Source organism: Schistocerca piceifrons, chromosome X (genome assembly GCF_021461385.2).
Source record: "Schistocerca piceifrons isolate TAMUIC-IGC-003096 chromosome X, iqSchPice1.1, whole genome shotgun sequence".
Lineage (NCBI taxonomy): Eukaryota > Metazoa > Arthropoda > Insecta > Orthoptera > Acrididae > Schistocerca > Schistocerca piceifrons.
In genome coordinates this window covers 218,644,659-218,671,717 of record NC_060149.1, presented here as the reverse complement: position 1 = coordinate 218,671,717, position 27,059 = coordinate 218,644,659, and the positions used below count along the sequence as shown (strand labels likewise).

The 27,059-nt window shown below is 44.2% G+C and overlaps 1 protein-coding gene across 1 annotated transcript in view; it reads right to left on the bottom strand.

Annotated features, from left to right (window-relative positions):
- Positions 1-27,059, bottom strand: part of LOC124722658 (SET and MYND domain-containing protein 4-like) — a 183,751-nt gene that overhangs the window by 138,926 nt on the left and 17,766 nt on the right. Inside the window, exon 2 of the mRNA XM_047247803.1 lies at positions 21,800-21,942. Within this exon, the coding sequence (XP_047103759.1) occupies positions 21,800-21,942 (143 nt within the window). The remainder of the gene's footprint in view (positions 1-21,799; positions 21,943-27,059) is intronic.

Below are 27,059 nucleotides of genomic sequence, written 5' to 3'. Positions count from 1 at the left end.
TCCACCACGTTTTGTTACATTTCATTTGACGGTATGTCACTGAGTGCGCCTGTAAATAATTAAATAAGTACTACCTGTGCTGCACACATAGTGAAAGCTAAATAATGTTTCTACAAAATTCTTTATACTTTGATAAATCTTCTCAGAGTTACTTGTTTACTGCAATGAACATACCGAACATAAAAGACAGACAGATAAATTATGTTGTTGTAATTCACCATAACACGAAACTCTATTGCACACATCTCATTTGTGTGATGTCCTTAGGTTAGTTAGGTTTAAGTAGTTCTAAGGGGACTGATGACCATAGCTGTTAAGTCCCATAGTGCTCAGAGCCATCTGAACCATTTTGAACCACCTCATTTGTACTAACTGTCACAGTGTAGTAAAATTCTTCTGGGGTTGAGACCGCGTTGTGATATTAGAAAACTAGTTTTCGGCTAGTATTGCAGGCAGATCTTATAAGGATGACTGTTTGTGGTTTGTGCTGAATACAGAGTGCTCTAAAATTCCCCTTACAAACTTCTAAGACTTGTATACGGGACTGAGCAGATAATATTTTACATTGGAACTCATGTACGGAAACGTACCATTTCCGTGCTACAACCGTTTTAAAACATATTGGTTACGCGACCACTTTTACTGGTGTTTATTAGCCGTGACCCAGTACATCACTTGTTTTACAATTCCACTCATTAACAACCAAAGAAACAAAAAGGAAACTTAATTACTTCTCACAGACATTGTCTTCCAATTCGGGTGTGCGGCACCACAGTCACGCCCGCTGACGGGGTACCTTTTCTCGAAGGGGAAAATGATATGCTATGGAGTCTGACGTTGTGGATAACGATCTTGATAAAGGTGACGAGCAGCACTCCCGTTACCTTGAGCATCGCCATACAGAAGAATCACTTCGGTATATTCTGCAAACGTGACTCAACCATGTTCCTCTGACACTTGCGTCAATGAGGCTAGAACAATGTCAGAGAGGCATGACAGACGTCAAATGGCATCAGCCGATCCGACGTAACCCCTCCTCCCTTCGCCCAGCATGACTATCCAGTTGCATACCTATCTCGCACACATTTTCAAACGGCTGTAGCTCAGAAACGGTACGTTTCTGGATATGGGTTCCAGTACAAAATATTGTCTAGTCAGCCGCACTACAAGTCCTAGAAATTTGTAAGGGGACTTTTGGAGCATCCTGTATATATTATTTGAAAATGACTGAGCGTCTGGGCATATTACACTAATGGCCACTAAAATTGTTACACCACGAAGATGACGTGCTACAGACGCGAAATTTAACCGACAGGAAGAAGATGCTGTGATATGTAAATGATTAGTTTTTCAGAGCATTCACACAAAGTTGGCGCCGGTGGCGACACCTACAACGTGCTGACATTAGGAAACTTTCCAACCGATTTCTCATACAAAAACAGCAGCTGACCGGCGTTGCCTGGTGAAACGTTGTTGTGATGCCTCGTGTAAGGAGGAGAAATGCGTACCATCACGTTTCCGGCTTTGATAAAGGTCGGATTGTAGTCTATCGCGATTGCGGTTTATCGTATCGCGACATTGGTGCTCGCGTTGGTCGAGATCCAATGACTGTTAGCAGAATATGGAATCGGTGGGTTCAGGAGGGTAATACGGAACGTCGTGCTGGATCCCAACAGCCTCGTATCACTAGCAGTCGAGATGACAGGCATCTTATCCGCATGGCTGTAACTGATGGTGCAGCCACGTCTCGACCCCTGAGTCAACAGATGGGGACGTTTGCAAGACAAAAACCATCTGCACGAACAGTTCGACGACGTTTGCAGCAGCATGGACTATCAGCTCGGAGACCATGGCTGCGGTTACCCTTGACGCTGCATCACAGACAGGAGCGCCTGCAATGGTCTACTCAACTACGAACCTAGGTGCACGAATGGCAAAACGTCATTTTTTCGGATGAATCCAGGTTCTGTGTACAGAATCATGACGGTCGTGTCCGTGTTTGGCGACATCGCGGTGAGCGCACATTGGAAGCGTGTATTCGTCATCGCCATAACGGCGTATTACCCGGCGTGATGGTATGGGGTGCCATTGGTTACACGTCTCGGTCACCTCTTGTTCGCATTGACGGCGCTTTGAACAGTGGACGTTACATTTCAGATGTGTTACGACCCGTGGCTCTACCCTTCATTCGATCCCTGCGAAACCCTACATTTCAGCAGGATAATGCGCGACCGCATGTTGCAGGTCCTGTACGGGCCTTTCTGGATACAGAAAATGTTCGACTGCTGCCCTGGCCAGCAGATTCTCCAGATCTCTCACCAATTGAAAACGTCTGGTGAATGGTGGCTGAGCAACTGGTTCGTCACAATACGCCAGTGACTACTCTTGATGAACTGTGGTATCGTGTTGAAGCTACATGGGCAGTTGTACCTGTACACGCCATGCAAGCTGTGTTTGACTCAATGCCCAGGCGTATCAAGGCCGTTATTACGGCAGAGGTGGTTGTTCTGGGTACTGATTTATCAGGATCTATGCACCCAACCTGCGTGAAAATGTAATCACATGTCAGTCCTAGTATAATACATTTGTCCAATGAATACTCGTTTATCATCTGCATTTCTTATTGGTGTAGCAATTTGAATGGCCAGTAGTGTATGTTTTTCGTTTGCGTGACAGAATAAACGGGCAAGGACATCAGATTCTATTGCTATGTATGTCTCACATTAATTTTTGTTGGTTATCAGCGAATCTAGTGGGAACTACCATCGTGACTAGGGATGCTTGCGTAGTATCCGGTGGCACCTCAGGCCTGTGAGTGCTTCCGGTGTGGTGTTTACGCCACAGAATGGGACATCCTCGTAAGCAGGGCCGGCTCGCCGACCTTCTGTAGCTGATAACTCAGCTAATACGCGTGCAGCACTATGTCAAGTTGATAAAATCCACTGGAATTGTCGGTTGCAACCAGTAAAATTTTAAATGAAATATTCCCAGCAACAGCATCTAAAAACCCTTCCCGTTGATCCTCTCACTCAGTCTGTACACAGTACACTCAGGCACATACCTGTTTTGAAGTAGTATACGCAAAGAAGTACCACTGGCCAGAAGTGTTCACCCTGATGAAGGTTTCCTGCAGGAGTAGCCGAAACGACGGTAATTTTGTAGGAGACCCAGTCAAACGTACATACATACATACATTTCAGCCATTAGGGACCCTGAAGATCGTACACTGATCTCAACAGTGTTCCTCCATAGATGGAGAACTTCTGCGCTTTCGATTTAGTTCTCGTGGACATTCAACTGCTCAAGGTCCTTCTGCAGTTCATCCTCCCATCGCTTCCTTGGTGTTCGGTTGGACGAATTCCATCAGGATTTCAGTATACACAGCCTTAACACGGCAGGTGTCTGGCTTCCTTGGAAAGTGCCCTCCCAGGTTTATTCTTTGCGCTTTCATCTTCTGTACGATGTTTGGTTGTTTCATCAGGTCGTGTAGTTCTTGGTTCTTTTTGTGTCTCCAGATATTATATTCGCTGATTGCTCCAAAGCTTTTTCTCATGATTCGAGATCAACAGGTTCTCTTCATCTTTCTTTGTAGTGCTTAAGGTTTCTGCCCAAATAACAACCCTGGCACTAGCACTCCATTGCATACTTTAAATTTGATATGAATTAATAAATTTTTTGATGAAATTATCTGCTTCACACTGAAATAACTTTAGACCCATTGACAATACGTTGGTTAGTTTCCTGTTTTAAGTTATTATGCTTGTTGAACAATGTGGCAAGCTGTTTAGTTTTCCACTCTGCTTATGTTCTATATTCCTACCTGTAATATGGTGTTATTTGGGGCTTCTATGGAACCTTCAATCATTTCGGTGTCCTCCGTATTAATCCACAGTCCAGTCTCACTGGCAGTCTTTGCCAAGTCCGCCGGCTGGAGTGGCCGAGCGGTTCTAGGCGCTTCAGTCTGGAACCGCGCGACCGCTACGGTCACAGGTTCGAATCCTGCCTCGGGCATGGATGTGTGTGATGTCCTTAGGTTAGTTAGGTTTAAGTAGTTCTAACTGTAGGGCACTTATGACATCAGATGTTAAGTCCCATAGTGCTCAGAGCCATTTGAACCGTTTTTTTTGCCATGTCCCCTACAATTTCTGCCATTTCTTCCCCTGACTCACTGTGACTGCAGTGTCGTCTGCATATTCCAATGACTGTATTCTTTCATTTAGCTTCACGCTTTGCGTCCTCTTTTTCTCCAGGATCAAATTAAAAAGCAATTGTCACAGGCTCTGAAGAATTTTATTGGAATGTTTACATTCTAAAATTGTCACAGCTACACCGAATTTACATTTACATCCACTAGCAACAACAATGGTGGACAGTGTCTGCATCAGTATTACCATCTCACCTATGTTTTTTCTTCTTCCTATTCGATTCATGATGATGTAAAGAAAAAACGACATTTGTATAGTTCTTAATGTGTCACACTCTATGTAATTTTATCATTGTCATTACTGTACATTGTGTATGAAGGCAGGTGTGATACGACTAAGGCGAAAGCAGAAACTATACCTCGGTGCTGCAAAGATAACAAATCCTGAACTACCAACTAATGAAAATACGCTGTACAACAAGTCTTTAAATTCTTACCTATGACGTATTCACAGACTGAGAATAGCGGGGAAAGTGTACAGTTCAAGCGATCTTTGTCCTACTATGAACAACATAGGCCTAAAAATTAAATACCAACTACTTGCTTAGGACGTTACTTTTTAGCCGGACGCGTTTTGTAGCAGCTTAGACATGGAAATAGTTTTGGAGCAGTTAATTAGATAGTCCACAATCATGTTTTAAATATCAATTTTGATGGACAATTTCGCAGACATTTTAGATGTTGAATTAACATTGTAGCACTTGATAAACATCACAGAACAACTTAGATGTGTAAAACATGTAATTTGAGCGTCCGTTCGCTTTACATAAGCATGGTACAGTGATCGAACTAGTGATACTCAACGTGTAAGTTCATTGCACAAAAATTGTGTAAGTGTGTTTTGCTGATGACGAAGCTTACATATTTTAGATGTGTACACGCTGCACATTACATCCTTTACGTAATTTTGGATGCCGTGTGTGCTCACTTGACTTGATAGGTACAGTATTTGACATAAACATTTTTTTCGTACTTTTGATAGACATTAAAGGTAAATCGGATTCTTTTGAACATGGTGGCTGTATACTGATTGACCTGTTAAGCACTCAGCTGTGATTGGCTGTTTCGTGGTGTTATATTGCACTGTGATTGGAGGAAAGTGGCGTGGCTTAGCGCCATCTTGGGTTGTGGAGTCAGAGATAAGAGGGGGGAGGTGACTAGTCGTGTAACAGATAAGGAGCAGTGGCTTGTGACGTCATGGGTAGGGCACTGAATGTGAACGAGTGAAGTTACGAATGCAAACAAAGTGGATGAGGGACCGTTAACCTCGCTGTTTCGTCCCCTCACCCAAATCAACCGCCGGCCGAAGTGGCCGTGCGGTTAAAGGCGCTGCAGTCTGGAACCGCAAGACCGCTACGGTTGCAGGTTCGAATCCTGCCTCGGGCATGGATGTTTGTGATGTCCATAGGTTGGTTAGGTTTAACTAGTTCTAAGTTCTAGGGGACCTCAGCAGTTGAGTCCCATAGTGCTCAGAGCCATTTGAACCAAATCAACCAACCAACCAATGTGGATGAGAAACAACTTAGCTATACTACTGTTAAAATTTGATAATTGCTATTTCTGTTCTTTCAGTATTTACAACAAATTATTCATCCCTGGGAGACATCACTCTAATATCGTATAACTTCGCCTGTAACCTCGACAAAAGCCTCATTTCGGTGAAAAAGAGAGTCCGCGTGTTTATTCACGTATGTTACATCTACATCAAGCCACTCATGGATAATTAGAATGCTCAGAGCTACGAAACTGTGGAGATGTTGATTGTTACCATTTACCTGCAGTTTCAAATAGTCCCACACGTATTCTATGGGATTACGATCGAGTAAATTAGCGTGCCAGCTTACATGCGATTGGATGCCTTAGCATTCATTCTACTAGGAATGTAAGTGTGCAGCCTTCTAAAAATGGTTGTTGGCATCTTGGGAGACAGCATACTCATGATAAAGATGTAGAAGATAGGCCAACACTTGGTTATTGTGAATGTTGATGTATACGTCCTGGTTCGTATTATGGTACATAAAACACCTCCAATACATAGCAGACCCATCTATGGCATGAACTATGTCTTCCGCCACTTTAGGATAAACGTTTCATTAGACCGTCGGTTCACTCGAAGCTTAGCACCATTTGAAAAAGAGGCAAAATAGTGTCTCGTCGGAACACACTGAATGCCTCCAGTCTACTGCTGTCCACTTTCTGTGTTGTTTAGCCCATTCAAGACCTGTATCTTTATGTGTACGACTCAGAATGGCTATTTGAGGGGGATCCCTTCGCAACGTTCTCTCGGTTACTGAGTAAGATGGGACGGATAACTGCAATTCCTGTCTTGCATCTAACCGGTGGCCATTGCAAACACGTGACTCTCATCTCCAGTTCCTATCACTTAAGAACCTTTCACGACAACTCATCGTATGCCGTGTTACATGTCTGCGAGTAGTACACAATTTATTATAGGCCGGCCGAGGTGGTCTAGCGGTTCTAGGCGCTCAGTTCGGAACCGCGGGACTGCTACGGTCGCAGGTTCGAATCCTGCCTCGGGCATGGATGTGTGTGATGTCCTTAGGTTAGTTAGGTTTAAGTAGTTCTAAGTTCTAGGGGACTGCTGACCACAGATGTTAAGTCCCATAGTGCTCAGAGCCATTTATTATAGACACGTTGGAGAATATGTACCGATACATCAACAAAGCAGGCAATTTCAATCACGGTGCGGTCATGGGCATCTCCAAATACGACAACTTCTCTTCGGCATTCTGTCACGTCCCCACGTCGGCCTATCTCAGTGTATTGATCCCGGCTGGCACAGACACACTGCTTCACTGTCCTGACTTCAGTCAGCGGTGGAGGATCACGTGACCGTCTGATACCAGATCCACACCATTGTCAGCGCCCCAATACCTCCAGTGTGTTCTTTGAAGGGGACGTCTAATATTTTGTCCAGTGAGCGTATCCATCAATTGCAGGATGATTCAGGCTGTTTAGTGTATCAACAACACGTTAAGAGGGTGTTTATTGTAAGAGGGCGTGCTGAAAACTACTACAAGGAACTCGTTAAACTTCGGTTACACGATAAATCAGTCTAATCTAAAAACCGTAAATTCAACTAAATACCTAGGTATTACAATTACGAACAACTTAAATTGGAAAGAACACATAGAAAATGTTGCGGGGGAGGCTAACCAAAGGCTGCGTTTTATTGGCAGGACACTTAGAAAATGTAACAGACCTACTAAGGAGACTGCCTACACTATCCTTGTCCGTCCTCTTTTAGAATACTGCTGCGCAGTTTGGGATCCTTACCAGGTAGGACTGACGGAGCACATCGAAAAAGTTCAAAGAAAGGCAGCACGTTTTGTATTATCGCTAAATATGGGAGAGTCGCTTATGTTGGCTGACACCACTTTTGTAAAGAGTGCCAAAAGACACCTCTGTCAAGCAGGCATAAATAATTGTTTAAACAATACTTCGCGGTAATCTGTAGTCATTTAACGTGAGCACACTTGCGAAAGAGTACTGCTTTGTTTATTTATGAACCAACTACTACTTACGTTTATTGTAAATGACCTGAGTATAACAGAATGTTTATTGCATTTCCTTATTTAAATATTGTTGTAATATATTAGGTTAGTCCGGGAAGTGGTCAACCTGAATCACATCATGTCTGTAGAGCTTGAGCACTATGTATTTTTGGTGGGGATGGCCTTCAGCCAAAGAGAATTGGACAGTGGCGGAACACTGCTGGAGTCAAATGGAGGCTGGAATTTCCGAGGGGAGCGCTCAAGTGAGTGATTCTGGACACTTGTTGTCGAGTGCTGGAAGAAGGCAGACCTGCCTGTGATAACGAGCGTGATTCGATCGTAGAGGGGTTTGATTCTGGGCTGTGGACGGTCACTACCATACTTTTTAAGGGACTTTATAGTTCGAGAGGTCTGAATGTACTTCAGAGAAGGACTCTTTACTTCTTCCGCTTGTGAATAGACAGAATATGAGTTACTATTCTTCGTGTCGAGTGTGACAGTTTGTGAATCATTATGCTGAGCTCTGAACTATTTTGAGCTGGTGAATCCTTCGTGTACTGTGATCACGAAATGGACTTAGTTTTCGCGTATCTTTGATGACTACTCGGTTTGGAGATTTTGCTACCATTCCCGTAAGGCGCCCACTGTAACTTTACTGCATTTGATAAGGGTATTTTCTGTCTGTATGTTAACTGAATATGGTAGGACCACTTCTCGTTTGTCTGAGATGTTCTTTCTTGAATAAACATTATTCAACATAATTCTCTGTTGTCTTCATCAATTACAGACGTTAGAACAGAACCTTTTTTTTATCAAATTACTCGTTTATCTATTATTTTATAGTTCTGTGCATTTTACTAGCTCGCCATTCTAGCCAATGCATAGATTATGTGACTGCAGGATCATAGCTACAGGTTATTATTTGCAGCGAATTAGCTGCGGGACTTGAGCCTATGACTACATGGAGCTATTATTTTTAAACGAAGCCGTGCTTAACCCAAGTGCCTCAGCTACGAGAAATATCAAGCAAAGTCGCAACTGATCTGCTCATATGGACTCCTGTTCAGAAGAGAAACTATCCAGCCCATAAAAGAACGAACAAAAATGGCAATCTTTGTAAGACTTTTCAGTTGAAGTTAATATCAACTTCCTTCAAAAAACTGCCAAGAAAAACAAAAACATGGATATTTCCAAATATAATACTAGGGGAGTTATAGTTAGATCACGTGGCTATTTCTCAAAGCAATATTAAAGAAATCATGAATGTAAAAGTAACAGGAAACAGGGCATTTGACTCAGCATTACCTGACTAAAATGAAACTGAAAATTCCAAAAGAGGTAGCAAAAATTGATTAAATATAACACAGACATGCTCAACATAACAAAAGAGTCAATAAAGCAGTTTCAAGAAGAAATTAAAATAGCTAAATCAGAAAAATGGGAAGAATTATCCAAAGAAATCAACAGGCAGCGAAGAATGTATTTGGATCCAAAAAATTATAAAGAAAGTCTGGTGGAATAAAACGTGAGAAAAAGCAGATGCAGAAAGAACGAAACAGTGGAAAACATCGAAATGTTCTGAAAAGACTGAGTACCTTGATGAGTTTAAACTGCAAGGGAAAAAAACAGCATGAATAATAAAGAGTACTAAGCGATCTTTTGAGAAATCACCACTTCTTGACATACAAAACAGATGTGTTAAAAATAACTCTGGATGCTTAAAAATCATCTAAAGGGATTCCAAGCGCCAAGTATTTGCTTCAGAGATGAAAATGGTAAAATACGCCTAAGCAATACCCAAAACTGTTAAATACTAAGAAAGTAATTTGTACAATTGTTGAACTCTGAAGAACCGAACTGTAAGCTAAAATTTCTAGATCTTCATGAAACCCAGAAGCATATCTCCCACCTACTACAGCTGAAAGAATTAAAAAAAAAGCCATAAATATCCTGAAAAACAACAAAGCCAGTGGAGAAGACCGTATTACAGCTGAACTTATAAAGAGGTGTCAGCTAAAATTATAACTAACCTTCAGAAGAAATGTAGGAAACAAAAAGATTCCAGAAGACTGGACTGTGGCTCTTATCCATCCTTTGCACAACAAGGGCGGTAAACATGATTCAAGTAACTGCAGAGATGTGTCTCTGTTGCCAGTGGGTTGTAAAATACTTTCAACAATATTACTAAACCAGGAAGAAGCAACACTTGATAGCCACGTGGAAGATATTCGGAGTGGATTTAGAAAGTGAAGATGTTGCTCAGAACAGATTTTCAATCTCAAGTCCACAATCCGTTACAGACTTACAAACTCTAAAGACATGGTTGGAACATTTATAGGTTTTAAAAAGGCATTTGTTTCGGTTGATAAGGAAACAGAGAATTTGGCATTAAATCTAAAGTAGCAAACCTTATTAGTGAAACGTTCTCAGACACTAACTCAAAAATAAAGTTTCGGGGTGAAATATCTAAGGAATTCAAAACAAAAACAGGTGCAAGGCAGCTGTGTCCTCGAGAAAATAGTAAGAGAATGGAAACAAAAATTAGAAGAACATAAGCCATCACCAATAAGACTGGAGACTAAGAACAATGGTTCTAAAATTCACTGTCTAGCATTTGCGGATGATTTTGCCATTCTTTCTGAAAACTAACAAATGCAGAAATACAAATCGATCTCTTAGAAGAAATAGTTAACAAAGCAGGTATAATGATTGCTGTAGAAGAAACAAAATTTGTGGCAAACATAAAAAATGCTCTAGAAATCCTGATAACAGGTATTAGGCAGATAAAGAAAGTCAATAAATTTAAATATTTGGGAGAAATTATTCAAGAAATGGCTTAGAAAAAATCCGTGTAGAAGAAAGTGTACGTAAAAGTGGAGAGAGCATATGGTATAATCAGGAACATAATCTGGATCCTGCAGCTTTTCAACAACTGCATGAATCAGTGCCAAATACCAAAGATCTGGCGAAAGAGCAGGGTGATAACTCCTCTGAAACCTGGAAAGGAAGCAAATCATCCAAAGAATTTCAGACCAGTTAGCCTTTTGAGTCACCTTTATAAACTGTTCGAACGTATGATTCTGCATAGAATCCTACCAGTATTAGATCCTCTTCTCATACCCGAACAAGCAGGATTTCGACCAAACAGAAGCTGCACAGGGCAACTTCTGAATCTCACTCAGTTTATAGAGGATAGTTTTGAAACCCGTAAAGTAACGGGCGTGGTCTTCGTGGATCTCACAGCAGCGTACGATACTGTCCATCATCGGTTACTCCTTGCAAAACTATGCAATATGATCAACAACGCCCACCGCGTTAGACTACTCAGCACCCTCCTCCAAAACCGCAGATTTTTTGTTGAATTTCAAGGACAACGCAGTCGCTGGAGAGCGCAGAAAAATGGTCTACCTCAGGGAAGCGTCTTGGCTCCACTTCTTTTCAACATCTATACCAACGACCAGCCATTGACCCCAGGCACAAGGAGATTCTTATATGCAGATGACCTAGCCCTTGCTACACAGAGCTCATGCTTTGAAAGAGTGGAAAGAAACCTGACAACAGCACTTAGAACACTGTCAAGCTACTACAGTCGGAACCAACTCAGACCAAACCCTTCGAAGACACACGTGTGTGCCTTTCATTTAAGGAACAGGGAAGCTCATCGTGAGCTACATATTGCATGGTCAGGCATCCAACTCCAGCATCATCACGCACCTAAATACTTGGGAGTCACTCTCGACAGAACTCTGACATTCAAAACTCACTGCAAGAACACCAAAATGAAAATCTCCGCTCGAAACAACCTAATTCGCAACCTAGCGGGGACACAGTGGGAATCACATCCACAAACTATTCGCTGTTCTGCAATGGAACTGTGCTTTCCTACTGCTGAATATGCTTCTCCAGTCTGGTACAGGTCATCACATGCCAGACAAGTAGACATTGCTCTCAACGAAACCTGCAGGTTGATCACAGGTTGCTTAAGACCTACCCCAACTGATAAGCTCTACTGCCTGCCTGGAATAGCGCCACCATGGATACGCAGAACAATGGCTGCCAACAAGGAGAGACTGGAAGTGGAACAGGACAGTGCCCATCCACTGCACGGACATAATCCACCACAGCAACGGCTGAGATCGCGAAAGAGCTTCCTGAGAACATCCGAGGAGCTCACCATTTCACCAGAGAAGGCAAGGCTGGAGTTATGGAAGAAGTCAACGCCTCACTTGCAGACGCCAGAAGCTGGAGAACTACCACCTGGACACAACGAGAGCTGGTTGGTGGGGAAATCTTTAAACAGATTACGATCAGGAGTTGGGCGATCCAGAGACAACCTGAAGAGATGGGGCTTCATAACAGAAGATACGTCCTGTGATTGTGGACAGGAACAAACCACAAGCCACATGCTCCAGTGCCTTTTGTGCCCTACATCCTGCACGAAGATTGATCTCCTGCAAGCCACTCCAAGCGCCTTGGACGTTGCAAAGTACTGGGCACATGTAATATAAATACAATTTGTGTGTATATATTTATTGTTGTGTATGGCAACTGTAAATTTGTATGTTTCTGATTCGAGAATAAGAATAATAATAATCAGGAACATTTACAACAAAAGGTCTCTGTCCAAAGTTTTGAAAAGACAGCACTACAGCACAGTAGTAAAACCAGAATATCTTTATGCAAGTAAGTTATAAATTTCACAAACTTGAAGTCCTAGAAAGAAGAATCACTCTAAAAACACTCGGTTCGCCAAGAAATACAGAGGTATGGAAATTAAGAAGTAATGAAGAAGTATGTAGCAACATAGAAAACATAACTGAAATGCTACAGAAGAGGCGACTGCTAATTTTTGGACGTTTAAACAGAACGAGCCTCGCAACAGGTTCATCAAACAGGTTTTTAAATATTTTTGTGACAAGGAGTCAACAGCATCCTGGATTCAAGAAGTTAGGAAAGACTTAGAAAGAAGCACCATAATTGGAAAAGACTCAACAGAAAGAGAGATTTCTAAGAAGAAAGTGTTGGAAATGGAAGGATTCGAAGGCAGGAGGGAGAAGAAGAGAGGATCAAAATGGTCTAAGGAGAGAAAAACTATACATAATGAGAAAATGAAAGAAAACTGGAGGAACAAGAAAGAGTAACAAAGGAGGAAGTATCGAAATTGGCGCGTGGGCCTTGGATGACTCAAACATTAAAATAATAATAATAATAATAATAATAACAATAATAATAATAGTAGTAATAATTTTAACATCAGTGTTTAGAACATCACTGAAGCATAATGTCCAGAAAATTGTAAGTCAGAGAAGTATAGTATCTGAAATGCATTCTTCCGAAAATTTGAGAAGTGCATATGTGATCAAATTAAGTTAAGATTTATATTAGCAACAAACTCTCACAACGTTGACGGTGTCATAATTTACACGGTTTAAAATCGAAGAGTGTACTCACTATTTCAATTAGTACTACTATTGTAAACAGACGTCTGCAGACTACGGTTCTGTGCGCTTATAAATGATGGGAATGCGACTTTTTTACCTTGTCGTATAGCGCTTGCGAAGTTATTCTCTGTTATTTTTGTTTTCTTGCTGTAGCGTCTTGCCCATTTTGTTTTGCCTTAATCAACTTCCTATGGTCTGGGGGCTCTACCTGTGGACTCATGAATCGCGTAAAATCTGTTGTTGAGTGTAGCTATGGTCAGTCAGTTAATGTACGCCGTCTGCTCCACGTCTGCTGTGCAGCGAGCTACCTTAATTTAAGTATTAACTGTATTTTTCTTACTTGTCACTTCTTCTTCCGTGTGTTTCTGCTTTTAGGAAGCTTTAATTGTCGAGTGCTAGTAATAGTGTTCCATAGATTTCGTGTTTGTTTTGAATACAGTCAGAGAGAGTCCCTTTAGTCAACCATAGTGCCAGTAGTGCTAGTGTTTGTTTTCAATACAGTCCAGTGACAGGTAGTGCTATTTTCATTGTTTTCCACAAGAAGTGGCTACTAACCACAGTTTGGTCAGTTTAGTCAGCCGCCTTTATTGAATTAGCAGTCTAGTTAAAAGTTGATTAACTCTCTACAGTAAATTGATTTCTTAGGATGGATAGGATGTGCGACTGCTGTGTACGGACGCAGGAGGAGCTGGCCACTGTTCGCGAACAGCTGAACGTGTTGATGGCCGCGGTCGGCCGTCTTCAGGCTGCTGCCTCGAAGTGTAGCGGCAGTGGCGAGTCTGGTGCGTCGCATGGTACACCCCAGGTGTTACATGCTTCACCCACTGTCCCTGCTGTCGAGACATCTTCGCGGGTACCGGGCGCGGTTGGGTCACCCTCTCCCTAAGGGGCGTGGCGGGTGGCATCGCCAGCTATGCCTGTGAATGGACATGTGGCCGCTCCTTCAGCAAGGTCCGAGCAGGCACACGGGGTTTATTAGTTATTGGGAGCTCCAACGTTAGGCGGGTGATGGAGCCCCTTAGGGAAATAGCGGAAAGGTCGGGGAAGAACGCCAGTGTTCGCTCTGTCTGCTTGCCGGGGGGTCTCATCCGAGATGTGGAGGAGGCCCTGCCGGCGGCAATAGAGAGCACTGGGTGCACCCGACTGCAAATTGTTGCTCATGTCGGCGCCAATGACTCCTGCCGTCTGGGTTCAGAGGTCATCTTCAGTTCGTACAGGCGGCTGGCGGAATTGGTGAAGGCGGAAAGCCTCACTCGCGGGGTGGAATCAGAGCTAACTATTTGGAGTATCGTTCCCAGAACCGATCGCGGTCCTCTGGTTTGGAGCCGAGTGGAAGGCATAAACCAGAGGCTCAGACGATTCTGCGGAGATCTGGGGTGCAAATTTCTCGATCTCCGCTATCGGGTGGAGAAATGTAGGGTCCCCCTGAATAGGTCAGGCGTGCACTACACGCCGGAAGCGGCTACAAGGGTAGCGGAGTACGTGTGGAGTGCACACCTGGGTTTTTTAGGTTAGAGAATTCTCTCCCTAAGCCCGACAAGACGCCTCCTGAGACGCGGCAAGGTATGAGTAGGCAAAATGCAACAGGGAATAACAACATTAATCTGCTAATAGTAAACTGCAGGAGCGTCTATAGAAAGGTCCCAGAACTGCTCTCATTAATAAACGGTCACAACGCCCATATAGTACTAGGGACAGAAAGTTGGCTGAAACCAGACGTAAACAGTAATGAAATCCTAAACTCAGATTGGAATGTTTACCGAAGAGACAGGCTGGACAGTGAAGGGGGAGGCGTGTTTATAGCGATAAGAAGTGCAATAGTATCGAAGGAAATTGACGGAGATCCGGAATGTGAAATAATTTGGGTGAAGGTCACGGTTAAAGCAGGCTCAGACATGGTAATTGGATGTCTGTATAGGCCCCCTGGCTCAGCAGATGTTGTGGCTGAGCACCTGAAGGATAATTTGGATAATATTTCGAGTAGATTTCCCCACCATGTTATAGTTCTGGGTGGAGATTTTAATTTGCCGGATATAGACTGGGAGACACAAACGTTCATAACGGGTGGCAGGGACAAAGAACCCAGTGAAAGTTTTTTAAGTGCTTTATCTGAAAACTACCTTGAGCAGTTAAACAGAGAACCGACTCGTGGCGATAATATATTAGACCTTCTGGTGACAAACAGACCCGAACTATTTGAAACAATTAACGCACAACAGGGAATCAGCGATCATAAAGCGATTACTGCATCGATGATTTCAGCCGTAAATAGAAATATTAAAAAAGGTGGGAAGATTTTTCTGTTTAGCAAAAGTGACAAAAAGCAGAATACAGAGTACTTGACGGCTCATCACAAAAGTTTTGTCTCAAGTACAGATAGTGTTGAGAATCAGTGGACAAAGTTCAAAACCATCGTACAATATGCGTTAGATGAGTATGTGCCAAGCAAGATCGTAAGAGATGGAAAAGAGCCACCGTGGTACAACAACCGAGTTAGGAAACTGCTGCGGAAGCTAAGGGAACTTCATAGCAAACATAAACATAGCCAAAGCCTTGCAGACAAACAAAAATTACGCGAAGCGAAATGTTGTGTGAGGAGGGCTATGTGAGAGGCGTTCAATGAATTCGAAAGTAAAGTTCTATGTACTGTCTTGGCAGAAAATCCTAAGAAATTTTGGTCTTATGTCAAAGCGGTAGGTGGCTCAAAACAAAATGTCCAGACACTCTGTGACCAAAATGGTACTGAAACAGAGGATGACAGACTAAAGGCCGAAATACTAAATGTCTTTTTCCAAAGCTGTTTCACAGAGGAAGACTGCACTGTAGTTCCTTCTCTAGATTGTGACACAGATGACAAAATGGTAGATATCGAAATATACGACAGAGGGATAGAGAAACAATTAAAATCGCTCAAAAGACGAAAGGCCGCTGGACCTGATGGGATACCAGTTCGATTTTACACAGAGTACGCGAAGGAACTTGCCCCCTTCTTGCAGCGGTGTACCGTAGGTCTCTAGAAGAGCGTAGCGTTCCAAAGGATTGGAAAAGGGCACAGGTCATCCCCGTTTTCAAGAAGGGACGTCGAACAGATGTGCAGAACTATAGACCTATATCTCTAACGTCGATCAATTGTAGAATATTTGAACACGTATTATGTTGGAGTGTAATGACTTTTCTGGAGACTAGAAATCTACTCTGTAGGAATCAGCATGTGTTTCGAAAAAGACGGTCGTGTGAAACCCAGCTCGCGCTATTCGTCCACGAGACTCAGAGAGCCATAGACACGGGTTCACAGGTAGATGCCGTGTTTCTTCACTTCGGCAAGGCGTTCGATACAGTTCCCCACAGTCGTTTAATGAACAAAGTAAGAGCATATGGACTATCAGACCAATTGTGTGATTGGATTGAAGAGTTCCTAGATAACAGAACGCAGTATGTCATTCTCAATGGAGAGAAGTCTTCCCAAGTAAGAGTGATTTCAGGTGTGCCCCAGGGGAGTGTCATAGGACCGTTGCTGTTCACAATATACATAAATGATCTTGTGGATGACATCGGAAGTTCACTGAGGCTTTTTGCAGATGATGCTGTGGTGTATCGAGAGGTTGTAACAATGGAAAATTGTACTGAAATGCAGGAGGATCTGCAGCGAATAGACGCATGGTGCAGGGAATGGCAACTGAATCTCAATGTAGACAAGTGTAATGTGCTGCGAATACATAGGAAGATAGTTCCCTTATCATTTAGCTACAAAATAGCAGGTCAGCAACTGGAAGCAGTTAATTCCGTAAACTATCTGGGAGTACGCATTAGGAGTGATTTAAAATGGAATGATCATATAAAGTTGATCATCGGTAAAGCAGATGCCAGACTGAGATTCATTGGAAGAATCCTAAGGAAATGCAATCCGAAAAAAAGGAAGTTGGTTACAGTACGCTTGTGCGCCCACTGCTTGAATACTGCTCAACAGTGTGGGATCCGTACCAGATAGAGTTGATAGAAGAGATAGAGAAGATCCAACGGAGAGCAGCGCGCTTCGTTACAGGATCATTTAGTAATCGCGAAAGCGTTACGGAGATGATAGATAAACTCCAGTGGAAGACTCTACAGGAGAGACGCTCAGTAGCTCGGTGCGGGCTTTTGTAAAAGATTCGAGAACATACCTTCACCGAAGAGTCAAGCAGTATATTGCTACCTCCTACGTATATCTCGCGAAGAGACCATGAGGATAAAATCAGAGAGATTAGAGCCCACACAGAAGCATACCGACAATCCTTCTTTCCACGAACAATACGAGACTGGAATAGAAGGGAGAACTGATAGAGGTACTCAGGGTACCCTCCGCCACACACCGTCAGGTGGCTTGAGGAGTATGGATGTAGGTGTAGATGTAGATATCTGGCTGCAATGTTGCGAGTCAGGCCGAAGGCCCATCCACGTGGTTAGGCCCTCAGTCAAGAAAATGAAAACTATCCTTTGTTAAATATACACGTTGTCCCCAAAAAATGAACACACTCTTTTACAGCTCATAGCTACAGTACATTTTTTTTTCTTTTTCACATGCGACGGTTTGAAGAAATGGCTGCAGGGAAGCTGAACCTTGCGCAAAGGAATTTCATTCTGTAGTGCTGCTGGAAGACTGAGAACGCAAGTGAAACCGAGCGAGGTGGCGCAGTGGTTAGCACACTGGACTCGCATTCGGGAGGACGACGGTTCAATCCCATCTCCAGCCATCCTGATTTAGGTTTTCCGTGATTTCTCTAAATCGTTTCAGGCAAATGCCGGGATGGTTCCTTTGAAAGGGCACGGCCGATTTCCTTCCCAATCCTTCCCTAACCCGAGCTTGCGCTCCGTCTCTAATGACCTCGTTGTCGACGGGACGTTAAACACTAACCACCACCACCACCACCACGCGAGTGAAGCGCGAAGACAGTTCAGAATGAAGTTTCATCGAGATGCATAAACGCGACTCATCATTACTTGTCTGTGAGATAAGTTTGAGGAAGAGGGAACCGTTCAGAATGCCCAAAGGAACCATTCCGGAGGACCACCATCATCCACCGGCTCCGCAAGAGAAAGGGAAGCCACCGAAAGGTTTCAGTAATCTCCTGGAAAGTCTGTGCTGCAAGCGCATCATGAAACAGGAGTTCCAAAAACGAGCGTCCATCGCTTTTAGAAGCGTGTTCAATGGAAAAGTTTTATTCCTGGATTACTCCACGGTCTGAATGAGGATGATCATGATCGGAGAACTGAATTTTGTGCGTAGTATCAAGCAAGGTGCGCACGGGACACACAATTCCCACACAAGATTCTTTGGAGTGGTAAGGCCACTTTTAAGTTAAATGGTTCGATTAGTCGTCACAGTTGTACCTACTGGACAGCTGAGAATCCTGACGTGACAGTGGAATACCATGTGAACCTACCAGTAGTTACAGTGTGGTGTGGTACATCAACATTTAGTTTGACTAGATCTTTCTTTTTTGAGCGTACGGTGACTGGTGAAACTTACCTGAGCCTACTACAGGAATACACCATGCCACGCAACGAAGAGATGTTTCGGGATGGAAAATTGTACTTCCAGCAGGACGGAGGATCTCTCCATTACCATCGCGACGTAAGGGCCTACCTTGATGAAAACATACCGAATAGATGGATAGGACGAAGAGGCAGAGACGACTACGCTTCACGCTCACCGGATTTGATCTCTACGGATTCTTTTCTATGTGGGAATGTGAAGCACAATATTTATAGCACAAGATCAGCTACAATCAATGAGTTGGAAGCAGCTACTGAAAACGAATGTTCCAAAATACCAATTTCAATGGCTAGGAACGTGCTGAATTCCATCTATCAGCGTCATCAGCGTCTAGACCATAGTAGTCAACAATTTGAACAATTTCGATAAACGGTTGGTTTCTACATTTTTCACATTATTTATGATTTTGAATTGTTTCCGTATCTTTATAAATATGAGTAAATGAGTGTATATATTTTTTGGGACACCCTGTAGATTAAAATTTCTAAAATTGTTTCCCATTTTCAAGACACTTTAATTTTCGCGATACTTTATTCCCCAGAAGCTAGCTATGAAATTTCGAAATTATTCTTCTTCTTCCTGGCGTTGGTATCTTCCACTATAAGGTCCGCTTTGTTAAGATTTGACAGATTTTTATTGTATTATGTAACATCGTGGCTGGACGCCCTTTCTAGAGTCACAGTCGCCAAGGTAACCTAAAGGACGGGAGTGGTGCGAAACGCGTAAACTTTGATTTGTGTATTTCCGTACTTTAACTGATTATGCATCGCATTTTCTAAGGCAGACTTCGGAGACAAGCCCACCATTTATCTACAAGAGCATGGAAACCCCTAAAAATTACACTCAGTCTGGCCAGTGTACAAACCCACGGTCCTTAATCCGCCGCGCGAATTCCATCTGGGTCTGTCTCACCTCAATGTTTCGCAATATGTATGCGCTGCATGTTGCACTACACGAGGAAGTCGAAATTTGGAAAGTGGTGTATGAAAAATATATATGTAAACACTTCTATTAAAATAGTGTTTGGGTTGGGTGACGACCCTCATGAAACCCCTGTGGATCTGCGCCTGGTATAAGGGGTGATCAAAAAGTTTCCATTCGAAGGCCGTACAGTCCAGAACCGGTATGTCAATCAGGCATAATCGCTGTAAACATTGAGGCAGTCATCCCACCGACTTACCAGGCTTAAGATAACCATTTGGTAAAACAACATGTCCTGCTGTGTAAAGAAGCCTTTTTTAAGGGGCCGAAGGCATGGTAATTCCATGGGAAGAGATCAAGACTATAGGGCAGGTGCTCGAGTGTTTCCCACTTGAGTTAGTGTAATGGATGAGGCTGGCCTCCCAGATCGACCAGTGTATTGTGCCGAATCGCGACGAGCAGGAAGTTGGTGCACTATTCCACAGCGGTTTTTTTTTTCGATAGACTTATTCTTCATTTTCCAATGGTTGTCTACCTGTGTTTTTCTTCGTCAGGTAAGAAAACAATAACAGCAGCGTTTGGACGCATTTGGTGACAGCGTCATTATAGATCACGTTTCTGCATTTACCGTACTCATGTCGGAAGGACACGAATAGCACACCAACACCCTGCCTACATGTCAATGCTTATACCCTATGTGATCAAAAGTATCCCGACACCCCCAAAAACATACGTTTTTCATATTAAGTGCATTGTGCTACCAACTACTGCCAGGTACTCCATATCAGCGACCTCAGTAGTCATTAGACATCGTGAGAGAGCAGAATGGGGCGCTCTGCGGAATTCACAGACTTCGAACGTGGTCAGGTGATTGGGTGTCACTTGTGTCACACGTCCGTACGTGGGATTTCCACACTCCCAAACATCACTAGGTCCACTGTTTCCGATATGATAGTGAAGTGGTAACGTGAAGGGACACGTACAACACAAAAGCGTACATGCCGACAGTTGAAGAGGGTCGTAATGTGTAATAGGCAGACATCTATCCAGACCATCATACAGGAATTCCAAACTGCATCAGGATCCACTGCAAGTACTATGACAGTTAGGCGGGAGGTGATAAAACTTGGATTTCATGGTGGAGCAGCTGCTCATAAACCACACATGACGCCTATAAATGCCAAAGGCCGCCTCGCTTCGTGTGAGGAGCGTAAACATTGGACGATTGAACAGTGGAGAACCGTTGTGTGGACTGACGAATCACTATACACAATGTGGCGATCAAAAAAATGGTTCGAATGGCTCTGAGCACTATGGGACTTAACATCTGTGGTCATCAGTCCCCTAGAACTTAGAACTACTTAAACCTAACTAACCTAAAGACATCACACACATCCATGCCCGAGGCAGGATTCGAACCTGCGACCGTAGCAGTCGCGCAATGTGGCGATCAGATGGCAGGGTGTGGGTGTAGCGAATTCCCGGTGAACGTCATCTGCCAGCGTGTGTAGTGCCAACAGTAAAATTCGGAGGCGGTGGTGTTATGGTGTGGTTGTGTTTTTCATGGAGGGGGCTTGCACTCCTCGTTGTTTTGCGTGGCACTATCACAGCACAGGTCTACGTTGATGTTTTAAGCACCTTCTTGCTTCCCACTGTTGAAGGTCAATCCGGGGATGGCGATTGCATCTTTCTACACAGTGGAGCACCTGTTCATAATGCACAGCCTGTGGCGAAGTAGTTACACGATAATATCATCCCTGTAATGGACTGTCCTGCACGAAGTCCTGACCTGAATCCTGCAGAACACCTTTGGGATGTTTTGGAACGCCGACTTCGTGCCAGGCCTCACCGACCGGCATCGATACCTCTTGTCGTTGGAGCGCTCCGTGAAGAATGGGCTGCCAATCCCCAAGAAACGTTCCAGCATCTGATTGAACGTATGCCTGCGGGAATGGAAGCTGTCATGAAGGCTAAGGGAGGGCCAACACCATTTTGAATTCCAGCATTACCGATGGAGGGCTGGAACTTGTAAGTCATTTTCAGCCAGGTGTCCGGATACTTTTGATCACATAGTGTACATCCGCATCGAAGTTGCATTACGTCGCACACGCGCTGCAACAACGCCCTCAAACGTAATCTTTTTGATCGTCCCTTATACATAGGCTGCAGCGCTGTTGGTACGCACTGGAGGTCGGCGAGGCAGGGCAGCCTGAGCACGCGGGCGACCCTGTCCTGGTCGGTGCGCATGGCCGCCAGCTCCTCCGCCAGCTGCGCCGCCTCTGGCAGGCCGCGCACCGCTGCCAGCACTGCGTCCGGTTCCCAGTCCATCTGCAAAACAATACTTCTGTCAAGTAAAATAAAACATTTCTTGCGCTGCGAGCAACTCAGATTCTTTTGTGCGATCAGGAGCAGACCATGTTTCACCCTGACACACATACACTACTGCCCATTAAAATTGCTACACCACGAAGATGACGTGGGACAGACGCGAACTTTAACTGACAGGAAGAAGATGCTGTGATATGCAAATGATTATCTTTTCAGAGTATTCACACAAGGTTGGCGCCGGTGGCGATACCTACAACGTGCCGACATGAGGAAAGTTACCAACCGATTTCTCATACAAAAACGGCAGTTGACCGGCGTTGCCTGGTGAAACGTTAATGTGATGCCTCGTGTAAGGAGGAGAAATGCGTACCATCACGTTTCCGACTTTGATAAAGGCTGGATTGTAGCCTATCGCGATTGCGGTTTATCGTATCTCGACATTGCTGCTCGCGTTGGTCGAGATCCAATGACTGTTAGCAGAATATGGAATCGGTGGGTTCAGGAGGGTAATACGGAACGCCGTGCTCGATCCCCACGGCCTCGTATCACTAGCAGTCGAGATGACAGGCATCTTATCCGCATGGCTGTAACGGATCGTGCAGCCACGTCCTGATCCCTGAGTGAACAGATGGGGACGTTTGCAAGACAACAACCATCTGCACGAACAGTTCGACGACGTTTGCAGCAGCGTGGACTGTCAGCTCGTAGACCATAGCTGCGGTTACTCTTGACGCTGCACCACGGACAGGAGCGCCTGCGATGGTGTACTCAACGACGAACCTGGGTGCACGAATGGCAAAACGTCATTTTTTCGGATGAATCCAGGTTCTGTTTACAGCATCATGATGGTCGCATCCGTGTTTGGCGACATCGCGGTGAACGCACACTGGAAGCGTGTATTCGTCATCGCTATACTATACTGGCGTATCACCCCACGTGACGGTATGGGGTGCCATTGGTTACACGTCTCGGTCACCTCTTGTTCGCATTGACGGCACTTTGAACAGTAACGTTACATTTCAGATGTGTTACGACCTGTGGCTGTACCCTTCATTCGATCCCTGCGAAACCCTACATTTCAGCAGGATAATGCACGACCGCATGTTACAGGTCCTGTAAGGGCCTTTCTGGATACAGAAAATGTTCGACTGCTGCTCTGGCCATCACATTCTCCAGATCTCTCACCAATTGAAAACATCTGGTCAATGGTGGCCGAGCAACTGGCTCGTCACAATACGCCAGCCACTACTCTTGATGAACTGTGGTATCGTGTTGAAGCTGCATGGGCAGCTGTACCTGTACACGCCATCCAAGCTGTGTTTGACTCAATGTCCAGGCGTATCAAGGCCGTTATTACGGCCAGAGGTGGTTATTGTGGGTACTGATTTCCCAGGATCTATGCCCCCAAATTGCGTGAAAATGTAATCACATGTCAGTTCTAGTATAATATATTTGTCCAATGAATAGCCGTTTATCATCTGCATTTCTTCTTGGTGTAGCAATTTTAATGGCCAGTAGTGTATTAAGTTAAGATCAATGGTTTTTTTTACATGTTCGTCAGTAATGTAAGTATCGTGATAGCCAGATAGGTGAAATGGTTTTCTTTATACAGCATTTTAAAGTAGCCGAATTGAACACTGTCTGATGAGAAGTATTTGGACACGTATTAGTGGACATTAATATGGAGTGTATTATCCACTGTCCACCTTTACGATGGCTTGAACTCTGCTGGAGACACTTTCATTGTGGTGGCTGAAGGTCTGTGGAGGAAATGGAGCCCATTCTCTCTGAAGAGCTGAAACCAGAGAAGGTAGTAATGTTGGGTGATGGGGTGTTTAGCGAAGTCGACGTTCTAACTCAGCCCAAATGTGTTCCACTGGAATCAGGTCGGGACTCTGGACATACCAGTCCATTTCAGGAATGTTATTGTCCACAAACGATTATCTCACGTATGCTGTATTATGGCATGCACTGTCATGGTGATATAAACAATCATCCTCTCCAAACGGTTCCTCTACTGTTTATAGTACACACTGTTGTAAAACGTGTTCATCTCTTTCCGAATATAGAGTTTTCTTAAGCGCAGTGAGGGGACTACATATTAAGCAGGAGAAACACCCCCATACCGTAACACGGTCTCCTCTGTACTTCACTATTGGCACTATACATGACGGCAGGTAATGTTCTCCATGCATTAGTCAAACCCAAACCTTCCATCGGATTGTCAGAGCGTACTGCGTGATTCGTTACTACAAATCACTCATTTCCAATTGTCCACTATCCAGTGGCTTCGCTGTTTACATCATCTCAAGTGCTGGTTACTACTGACTGCAGAACTGTGTGACTTACGAGGAGATGCTCGAACACTTTTCAACCCGCTACACACGGTCATTGTGCAAGCTGAACTGCTGGTAGCACTTTGAAATTCATGAATGATTCCTTCCTCTGACTTCATGCGACACTTTACAACCTCTCGATGGTCCATGTCCGTCAGTACATGAGATCTGCCTGGCCTTGTTTAGCTGTGGCTGTACCTTCACGTTTCCACTTCATATTTACATCACCAACAGGCGACTTCGGTAACTTTACAGGGGTTGAAATGTTCGTGATGGATCTGTTACTCAGGTGACATCCAATGATTACTCCATGTTCGAAGTCACTGGGCTCTCCTCACAGACCCATTCCGCTGTTACTGATTGTTTACTGACAACAGGAATTCCCTGCCGCCTTTTATACTGGCGGGTCCGCCCCTCGTGTCACCTGGTGGTCAGCGTTGCATTACATGGGGATGTCCAGATGTTTTTGATCAGATAGTGTATACGTTACGTTCAAATTGGGAATCACGAATGTCGTGTCTTCAAAAATTTACTTTCTTTGGAAAGAGAAATGTTCCTTTCGTCTCTTACTGGAGAATCCATGGCACAACATTCCTGCAGCGGTACCAGATTGGTGTCGGTGCAGTTTGATCAGGTGCCTCATAACAGAGTGAAATTCGCCGTTGAGGCTTACGAACTTGCCGGCTTTTGTGAGCCATAGCCACATTCTCTTATGAACTGAAACATTATCTCCATCTGAAACTTCCTGTCAGATTAAAACTGTGTGCCGGACCGAGACTCGAACTCGTAGAGCACTTGCCCGCGAAAGGCAAAGGTCCCGAGTTCTAGTCTCGGTCCGGCATACAGTTTTAACCTGCCAGGAAGTTTCATATCAGCGCACACTCCGCTGCAGAGTGAAAATCTCATTCTGGAAACATCCCACAGGCTGTGGCAAAGCCATGTCTCTGCTATATCCTTTCTTCTAGGAGTGCTAGTTCTGCAAGCTTCGTAGGAGAGCTTCTGTGAAGTTTGGAAGGTAGGAGATGAAGTACTGGCTGAATTGAAGCTGTGGGGACGGGTCGTGAGTCGTCCTTGGATAGCTCAGATGGTGGAGCACTTGCCCGCGAAAGGCAAAGGTCCCGAGTTTGAGTCAAGGTCCGGCACACAGTTTTAATCTGTCAGGAAGTTTCATATCAGCTCATACTCCGCTGCAGAGTGAAATCTCATTCTGGATTATGTCCATCCGCTTAGTAGTATGTCGGTCCACCAGTGGAAAGCAATGCAGTAGCTGTTCTGCGTGGCATGGATTCGACATGCCTCTGGTTTGTTTTCATGTGTACGTGGCGTCAGATGTCTACATACATGCCATGCAATTCCCGTAAATTATGGACCGGTGGCAGTGAGCGTGGAGTTGGCGCGTCTCTGATATGCTCCGACGGATAGAGACAGGCGAATCTGGTGTACAAGATATCATGATTCACTATCATGCTCCTCAAACCACTGTAGCACGTTTCTGGCCTTGTGACAAGGACAGTTTTCCTGCTGGAAGGTGCCATCGCTGTCGGGGAAGGTATCAAGCATGAAGAAATGCAGGTGGTCTACAATAATGTTCACGCAGTTGGCGGCTATCATGGTGCACTAGATTACTACCGTAGGTCCCATTGAAGACCAGGAAATCCTCCATAGCATAACATCGCCATCGCCAGCCTGCGTCCGTTGTGTAGTGCATGTCTCGAGCAGTCGTTCGGCTGAGTGACGGCATATCCTGACACGGCTATCGACCTGGTGTAAGAAGAAACATGGTTCATGCCACCACACGACACTTTTCCATTGCTCCACACTCCTATCTCGATGATTTCGTACCCACTGCATTCGTAACTGACACTCATGGTTTCACTGCCCTTCAACCACTTCCCAGAAATGCTCACGGAAGTAGCATGCGAACAGCCGATCAGCTGGCCGTTTACGAGACGCTTGTTACCAGGTTCCGCGCCATAACAATATGCCCGTTGCGAATGTCAGTGGATTCTCTCATTAGCGGCTCGTACCGTCGCTAGAACGAATCCTCATTCATTTCTGCTCCGCTTATATAGTGTCTTAAAAATGTATTCCATACTCTGAGAGGTGGTAGTATGGACCAAGACAAGAAAAAAAGGTCCGGTAAACATGGGCTTTTATGCATACCCTACGAGGTATGAAAACTTGTTCATCTTCGGTACTGAGAAACACATCTCTTCTACTGCAAGCTCTTTCCGATTATGAAAGACCTACAGAATGCAGTAACCAAATAAGAACACGTTATTCTGTTACTGCAAAACAGCAGGGCTTCTAATATAATCTGCTTGCTATTACGTACCTCCTACACTTGTGAGCCATTGCTAAAGTAGGTCCTCCATATGGTGTCCGCTCATAGTAGACATGCTTCTTTCCGACCTCTTAGGGAATCACGCTGGAAAAGATTGCTGTATAATTGTGCAGATTGTACCCTGTGTTCTGAACATTTTTCAGCATAGAGGACACGGGATCGGCGGTTACTCCCACTTGCCAGGGCATAACAGATCATGTTTACCACTACTAACGTGGAATAACTGACTTCCATTATGTTGGTAAGTGCAAAGATAAAACTACGATGTAAAATTATTTCGTGAATTTATCAACTAGAACTAATATATGCGTAGCACTTACCACAAACTGTGAATACGGTTAACAAACAACAACACTAACAGATTTTTACTGCATGCTGTGTTCATGGACAATAATGGAGCTTGTAATAGAAGAGCTGTGTTTCACACTAGCGAATAT